Source organism: Echeneis naucrates, chromosome 16 (assembly GCF_900963305.1).
Source record: "Echeneis naucrates chromosome 16, fEcheNa1.1, whole genome shotgun sequence".
NCBI lineage: Eukaryota > Metazoa > Chordata > Actinopteri > Carangiformes > Echeneidae > Echeneis > Echeneis naucrates.
The window spans coordinates 10,604,179-10,612,580 of record NC_042526.1 but is presented as its reverse complement, the minus strand read 5'-3'; the positions used below and the strand labels follow the sequence as shown (position 1 = coordinate 10,612,580).

Genomic DNA, 8,402 nt, shown 5'->3' with positions numbered 1-8,402 from the left:
GTCTATCCATCCATCCAGCCATCCACCCATCTAACCTCCTGCTTTCTCTTTCACACTGCATCTCTGTGCTTTTCCTTCATCTCTAACCTTCTATAACAGTGTCTCTTAGGCAATTTGCAAGTGAAGCTGAGAGAGCGTAAGATGAGTTGAGATGAGATGAGATTTTTTTTTTTTTTTTCCCCCCACCAAGAGAAATGGCAGGAAGAGGCAGCTGAAGAGACAAGTGTGAGGAAACATGGAGACATGAGAGAGCAGCATTACCCAGCCTGGAAATGTCAAAGATAATTTGCAATTCAACTGGTCCTGCAGATACATATCAAACCTCAGTGGCCCCATTACTGCTAAACGTATTGTGTAGCACGCCATGAGAGGTCAGATTTAAAAGAGATGGTAAGCAGGTCAAATGGTAAAAATTTGACTTTGATTTTGGTAATACTCTATTACTCATTGCCAAAAATATTTGCTCACCTGCCTTGACGTGCATATGAAGTTAAGGGGAATCCCATTCTTAATCCAGAGGGTTACATATGACATTGTTCCACCCTTTGCAGCCGCCTTTGGGATGAATTAGAGTGAGAGACTGAGAGCCAGGCCTTCTCCTCCAGCATTAGTGTGTGACCTCACAAATGCGCTTCTGGAAGAATGGTCAAAAATTCCCATGAACACACTCCTAAACCTTGTGGAAGAAGAAGAAGAGTTGAAGCTGTTATAGCTGCAAATGGTGGATCGACGCCATATTAAACCCTCTGGATTAAGAATGGGATGTCATTTAAATTCATATGCAAGTCAAGGCAGGTGAGGGAATACTTCAGCAACATGGTGCATCTAAAGAGGAGTGAGGGGAACTGTGAGCCAATGGTGCCCACTAGTGTTAAAATGGTGACCTGCAGTTTCCTGGATACACGCAGGATATCCCTGAAGCACTGCAGCATTTACTTCACAGTTGAAGTCACAACTTCTGATTGTTAACATAGTGTGAAATGATAAAAAACAAGAAGATAAGAAACCTTTTTTTTTTTTCTTTCCACAGAGGCCCATTGGTGCTTGTTTACTGGTGGCTCACATCCCACTCATGATAAGATAAGATAAAGAGTGCTTTATTTATCCCGCATGTAGGAAATGTGTTGTTAAAGCAGCAGCCATAGAAGCCAGGTATATAAAAAAAAATATAAACAAAATGCAAACGAAAATATAAAGTGGCAGTGATAAAGATAAGGTGAACGTGAGAAAAAAAACAACTTTGCAGTAGTGCATGTAAATGTAATTAGTCCAGAGTGCAGATTTTATTGACAGCTATCAGACGGTCTGATAGCTGCTGGGATGAATGACCTACAGTAGGGTGCAACAGTCTGTTGCTGAAGGAGCTGCTTAGTTCTCCCACAGTTATTATCTGCTGTTCCTCTCCTGAAGCCAAATAACTGAGAATTGCATGCAGAAATTTATGAAACGATATCTCATTCTTAGGAAGAGGAGAAGGATGTAAGGAAAGATGGAGAGAAGTCAGGAGAGAGCCGCTCCCCACAGGTGTGCAGCAGGTCTCCCTGTTTTTGTCCTGAGGGATGAGGGAAGACGGTGGGATTCATTTTCTCCATCAGCTCGGCCTGGTTGTTTTGCTCCAAACCTCCATCTGCCTGAAGCAATAGCACTTGTGTGTGCACACACATCAACGGACACCAGCAGAAACGCACATGTGCCTATCAAAAAGCTGCCGACGAGTCACGCTCTCTCCCTCTTTCTCTCTCATGGGACATTAAATAAGATGAGTTTTCCTGACAGGACAATCCATCTCATATGAAGATGCCCAAAATTCAATCCCAAAGATATTTTATCCTGTGCAACAGTGAACACAACATACAGGCACAAATACACACAAATTCTCTCACCACACCAACACACACACACACAAAAGCAGAGGTGAGGACCTTTTTTTGTCGCCTCAGCTGCGTCAAGATAATTGTTCTGCTTTGTGTTTGTCATTGGCAACAGTTTTTATTTACTCACAGTAAAAGGTCAGAGCAATCATCTTTTACTGAATCACAGTAGAAGGAGTAGAAGAAATGCCGTGTAACACATGCATTCATTTATCAACAGCAGATTCCAGCCTGTCCTCTCTATGAGACCTGCTAACCAATTAGAACTAAGTGTGATTTGTGGTGTTACATTTGAAATTAATAGCGGTTGTTTGTAATCCCTGAGTGTTGCAGAACCAAGTAGTTCGCTGCAGAGGTGTTTCCAGAGCTCAGGGGTTCAGATGGTTAGATGAAGGGAACTCCTGCTGATAGGCAGTTCTTCAGAAGCTCCCTCATATCACCGACTTCCCTGCACACAGCAGCTTGTGTGTGTGTGCTCTCTTCTGTTCAGGTTACTGGTTCAAGTATTAAAGGAATTACTTTAAGCAGTGAATCTACTTCTTCTCCTGTGTTCAAGGTTGTGTATACCAACTAGGGATGTTAACAATTAATTGACTAAAGATTAATTGCAGATAAGAATTTACTCTACTTACTACAATTAAATTAAATTAATTGTCAATTAACTGACCATTCTTCTTACCAGAATGGGACTCACATGAAAGTACACACAAACATGAAGCCTTCAAAACAGAGTGCTGTAGGGGACTATTTCAAACAAATAAACGGTGACAGAAAAATTCACATGTTCACGATGTGGTTTTACATTTTAGAACGACAGCTCAGCAAGTTTGTTCATGACCTTCTTTGCTTTGAGGCAGAAGCGCTACCAAAGTACTGCCCAGTAGTCTACATATTTTATGTAATTTTCTTTGTAGAATTTACTTTTTAGAAAAATATGCCATTGTCTGTAAACTACTGTATCCCTAAAGCAAATACAACACTGATTAAGGAATATGACATGGATTTCTTTTATAGTATATGATAAAGAACATCTAGCTTTTTATGTTTTAGACAGAAAGAGCCTATCTTTACCAGGGAACATTACAGTTCTCAAGAAAATCGCTGCATATCAGTTAATCATTTATCGATTGATATGGTGAATCTACTAATGATTAATGAATTTATCCATTATCTGCATCCATAATGCTAACACATAACAACTTGGACACAAACACAACTATGCATAGACACAACTGTGTACATATTGTAAAGGATGTGCTGAGCTAATAACGTATAAAATTATGATTACAACCATCCATTGTTGGGCGAGTGTGAAATTCCCAGAGCATAAAGAAATACAAGTTAGAGAGGCCATGAAAACATAACTGGTAAAATTGCACCAGCATGCAAAATCTAATTATTTGTATAATGCCAATTGTATTTTTCTATTTCTCTGGCTCTCTCTAACACACACAGAGACACTCATACATAACAGTGGCAACTCAAAGTAGGTCAGTGCTGTAGAGACATGTAAAAGTGAATCGTAAATCAAAACTATCCATCAGCCAATGTCACAGCAACAATTCCCTGAGGCTAAACTGCAATGCTGGACAGCATGCAAGCTAAATGATAGCCGTAAGTACACACGTAGACATAATGCCCAAACGCAAAGGAGTGGAAAGTTACAATGGATGTGTTTCATAATTCATCTGAACCAAAGAAAACAGCTATTATCTGACTTTGACTCTTCAGTATATTTGTTTCAGTTGTCAGCATTAGTTTGCATAAAACCAATTGGGACTAACCTGAGCGAAATGTTCAGGGGATTAAAATTACATTTGTGGTGGTGGCATTTGTGTATTTATCTCTCTGTTTTACTCTCGAAAAACACACAATTTGAATTCAGATCGCACCTTTCTTGTCTTTCCCTGTCCATCTGACCGGAGCATGGCTCAGAGCGTGATGGGGACTGGACTGTACTACAAAATCAGCTCTGATGTCCATTTCTCCTCAAATTGGCAATATCTGCAGCAATGCCCCAGAGATTTTTTTCTGCTCTTGTTTGTGTAATTGACCATGTGTCAGGTCAAATCAGCCACAGAAACGAAGGTTGCCAACGAGGACAGAAACTCAGCTGCAGGCCCTCAGACTGAAACCTTCAGTGAAGAGGCAGACACTCTCTCTCCTGCCACAGCAGGAGACTCATGGTCGCCTGTTCAGCCACATGTGGAAGCTGTTTTCAGAGTACACAATTTTCAGAGAGCAGGCAGATGAAACTGGCCGGCGAACATAATGAAGTATTGAGAAGCTGAAGACTCTTGATGAGCCGAGAATATCAGGCTTCAGTTCACTCAGTGAATAAAAAAAGTGACATTAGTGGTCCTGCTGTTTGTGACAATAAATCCTTTTTGTCATAACAAATAATCACAAGTTGTGTTCAAATCTCAAACAAAAATTATTGCAGGTTTAATTTAAGCTTCTGTAAACACATAGCTCAAAGTTTCCACCATTGATAAAGCACAATGCCCCCCAGCTGTGAACAGAACAGATATTACCAACTATTTTTTCTAACCGTGGACGTCCCTGAAAGAGTCGAATTGTTATACGGTAACAATAATTGGGTGAAAAAAACCCAAATATGCTTCTCAAGTGTCTTCAGCAGCAGAGGCAGTTTCCGTGTTTTTGTTATTAGATTAACAGATAAAAAAAACTTACCAACAGTTTCATTTGTTTGTTGTTGTTTTTGCTATAAAGCACTAAAGTTTATGATGAAGAAAATCCGTTTACCTGCTCTACGAAGCATCAAAACGTAACCGAGGCAACGTTTCCTGGGCTCGTGTGACGTCATATTTCCTCGACGGCGTCCGCCTCTTTTTATCGGTGGTGTTGTGGTTCCTGCTCTCGGAGCGGACGGCTGCAGACGGCTGCAGACGGAGCAGGATGGCTCTCACCCTCCTCTTCCTCCTCAACGTCGGTCTGCTATGCAGCGGCGCCGCTTCACCGCCCAACTTCGTCCTGCTATTCGCAGATGATCTGGGTTTCGGGGATTTGGGCTGCTACGGCCACCCCACCTCTCTCACCCCGAACCTGGACAGGCTGGCGGCAGGAGGACTCCGCTTTACAGATTTCTACTGCACCAGTCCGGTCTGCAGCCCGTCCAGGTACCGTCACCGTTCATCCAGCCGCAATGTTTCAAAAATGTTTGCGCCTCTACTGGGGAACAGACGGGAGCGTCGCTGAAGGCCGTGAAAACGACCTAAATAACATGTCAGGATTCAATAACACACCAGCAAGTTTCACAATGAAATCATAGAGTGGTTTAAATATTATTGTTTAGGACAATAATACTGTACAGTGGATCTCAATACTCCTCACATTTAAACAGCCATAAAATCACTCCTGGTAGAGGTTACAGGATGCTTTCAGTGGACAATGGACTTTCAACTGGCTTTGATTTTTACTGTCATTTTTTTCCACTGTAAATTGAACTTAAAATCCCTTTAGAACTCATTACGCAGTTGTTTACACTTCCTCATTTCAAATACCCAGAATTTCACCAGGCTCACCAGTTACCAGGTGGAATGTCAAGTTTCTGTGAATGATGTGGAAGTTTAAGTAGTACAAAACAGCACTAATGCTCTATATTTACTTGGATTTAGATTATTCTCCCTCACTGCCAACTTGTTAAAATATTAACCTCAGCAAGACTGTGAGCCTTGGGAAATTATGCAACAGGAGGTGAAGATAAAGTAGTTAATATAATACACTCAGATTGATTAACAGAGGTGCCTAATATCCTGTATTTCATATGCGACCTCACGTTTAGTTTTGTATGGTGCAGCACTTGAGGGAGGAACTAAACATGGATCCTGTTATTTTACTGATTATGATAAAACACCATGGAAGCATGTCCATTAGCGGCTCTCAGCACTGATTCTTAAACAACTAGATCTGCAACCAACATAGGAAATATCACATTACAAAGCGAACCTGACAAACAACCACAACTTCATCAGTTGTACTGAACAACATAATACAATACGTCCAATACATCCTTGGTGGTGATTTCCAGGGCCTCGTTGTTGACGGGACGTTATCAGACCCGCTCAGGCATCTACCCAGGAGTGTTGTATCCAGGTTCTATAGGCGGTCTTCCTCTGAACGAGACCACCATCGCTGAGGTTTTGAAACCTCAGGGTTATGCCACTGCTGCTATGGGGAAGTGGCATCTGGGATTTGGAGCCAATGGGATGTTTCTTCCTACCAACCAGGGGTTTGACCAATACCTGGGGATCCCCTACTCTCATGACATGGTCAGTGTTATATGAAGTAGAATCTGTAATATCTGTTACAAGTAATTGTCTTTTCTAATACTCCTTCCTCTGCTCTTTTCCCAGGGCCCCTGTTGGAACCTGACTTGTTTCCCTCCAGATGTTAAGTGTTTTGGGTTATGCGATGTTGGCACTGTAGCAGTCCCACTAATGTACAACAAGGTCATCAAGGAGCAACCTGTCAATTTCCTGACCCTGGAAAAGGCTTACAGTGACTTTGCAACTGATTTTATTACCACGTCAGCCCAGAAAAAACAACCCTTCTTCCTTTACTATCCCTCCCATGTAAGCAACAAGTGCAATATGAGGTAGAGCCCTCCTTCGGCCAGCAAAATAATATGTAGAGTGTAGAAACAGAGCATTGTCCTGGTCTAATAAAAACATAAAATATTCACAGTGAGGTTTTCAAAGCCAAAATGGCCAATGTTTTCAACTCCCTGTTGATGGATTCCAGTAACTCAGGAAATTACTAGAATAATAGCACTTTCTTCTACTTTCTCCTCCAGCACACCCACTACCCCCAGTATGCAGGTGCAGCAGCAGCGGGGAAGTCTCTAAGGGGCCCATATGGGGATGCTCTGTTGGAATTTGACAACACCATAGGAAACCTGCTGACAACCCTGGAAAAGACAGGAGTGATCAACAATACACTGATTTTCTTCACTTCAGACAATGGGTTGGTTTGTTAGTATTTGTAAATCAATCCTTGTCTCCAGTCTCTACATTTCCTTACTGTGTACACATATGTTAACCTACCGCCACAACCAGTAGTTGCTGTAGCAGTAGTATGTTTAGCCTCTTCTCAAAAGTTGTACAAGTTGTCCTTTTTTGTTCTTTTATTATTATACATTTATTGTCTTTAATCTAATAGTATGATTTTCCTATCTCTTACTGTAGACCCGAACTGATGCGCATGTCCCGTGGCGGTATCGCTGGTCCTCTGAAATGTGGGAAAGGCACCACATATGAAGGAGGCATGAGAGAGCCAGCTATTGCCTACTGGCCGGGTGTCATCAGACGAGGTCCTGACAATTCATTGAATGCTACCTTCTAAGATTAAAAAAAAAAAAAACAAACATCAACAGCGAAAAACTTGCAAAAGAGATGTCAGTTTCTCTATTCAAAGGCCATACTGGTGATTTTTCACATTTCAGTCCCATTTAAATAATCACACCTGCTCTCTCTTTTTCGATTTGTATCGCTTCAGGTGTGACCCATGAGATTGCTAGCACTCTAGATATCCTCCCCACCATTGCAAATCTAGCAGGAGCCAAGCTGCCAGAGGTTATGCTGGATGGGGCTGATATGACAGACATCCTTCTCAACCAAGGAAAGGTACTGTAGTGACTTTATACCTCACATTCCGTAGAAATTGAAATATGGTGAAGGCCAAAGAGGTGTTTTCATCTGTAATTCTTGTTTTGCAGAGTAAAAAGGAGACAATGATGTTCTACCCTACAGATCCCAGCGAAATGTACAGCATGTTTGCTCTCAGGCTTGGGAAATACAAGGCTCACTTTTACACACGAGGTAACGTGTACAATACAAGTTCCAGCCAAATCATACATTCAGAATTGAAGTGGTTTTTATTCTTTCTTCTTCATGTTTTTGTGTGTCAGGTGCTACCCACAGTGGTACTACCCCAGACAAAGACTGCCCAGTATTCGCAGTTCTCAAGGCCCACGATCCCCCTTTGCTTTTTGACTTGGAGACTGACCCCTCTGAGAACTACCCTATCTCTGCCACGCAAAGACCAGACCTCCAAGAGCTGCTGAAGCAGATCCAGAAAGTCAAGGAACAGTTTGAAGCCACCATGGTGTTTGGCGAGAGTCAAATATCAAAAGGAACAGATGTTAACCTGGAGCCTTGCTGCAATCCCCAGTGTAGCCCCAAGCCCAGCTGCTGCCATTGTTGAAAAGACAAATTTTCTCAACTGCCAATCAAAATGTTGTGTGACAGGATGGGGGTAATGCACTGCTTTGATCTTAAAAAGGCTTCAAGAATTCACAAGACGTGATTGTAGTTTTGCAATTGTGCATTGTGATGTTCTTGGGGAATGTTAATTTTTCAGTACAATTCATCCTGAAAAAAAAAAAAAACTGATTCCTCAGTGAGGAGATGATTTTCTTGGTCTCGATCTTGATTAAATTAATATTTCATATAACAATGTACTGTGTATTTTCTTATTTTAATACATGCTAATTATTTGATTTTCACTTAT

At 41.5% G+C, this 8,402-nt stretch overlaps 1 protein-coding gene across 1 annotated transcript; it reads left to right on the top strand.

Annotated features, from left to right (window-relative positions):
• Positions 1-4,718: 4,718 nt before the first annotated feature.
• On the top strand, positions 4,719-8,309 carry arsa (arylsulfatase A). Its single transcript, XM_029522729.1, has 8 exons — positions 4,719-5,011; positions 5,923-6,163; positions 6,248-6,466; positions 6,688-6,857; positions 7,079-7,203; positions 7,389-7,516; positions 7,609-7,711; positions 7,801-8,309. The coding sequence occupies exons 1-8, from the start codon at positions 4,791-4,793 to the stop codon at positions 8,094-8,096; spliced, it is 1,503 nt and encodes a 500-aa protein (XP_029378589.1). The 5' UTR covers positions 4,719-4,790; the 3' UTR covers positions 8,097-8,309.
• Positions 8,310-8,402: the final 93 nt, after the last annotated feature.

Bases quoted from the DNA above. Each gene is read 5' to 3' on its own strand.
- arsa (XM_029522729.1), top strand. From the start codon at position 4,791: ATGGCTCTCACCCTCCTCTTCCTCCTCAACGTCGGTCTGCTATGCAGC. The intron at 5,012-5,922 runs GTACCGTCACCG...GGTGATTTCCAG, and splicing joins CCGGTCTGCAGCCCGTCCAG to GGCCTCGTTGTTGACGGGAC. The intron at 6,467-6,687 runs GTAAGCAACAAG...TTTCTCCTCCAG, and splicing joins TCCTTTACTATCCCTCCCAT to CACACCCACTACCCCCAGTA.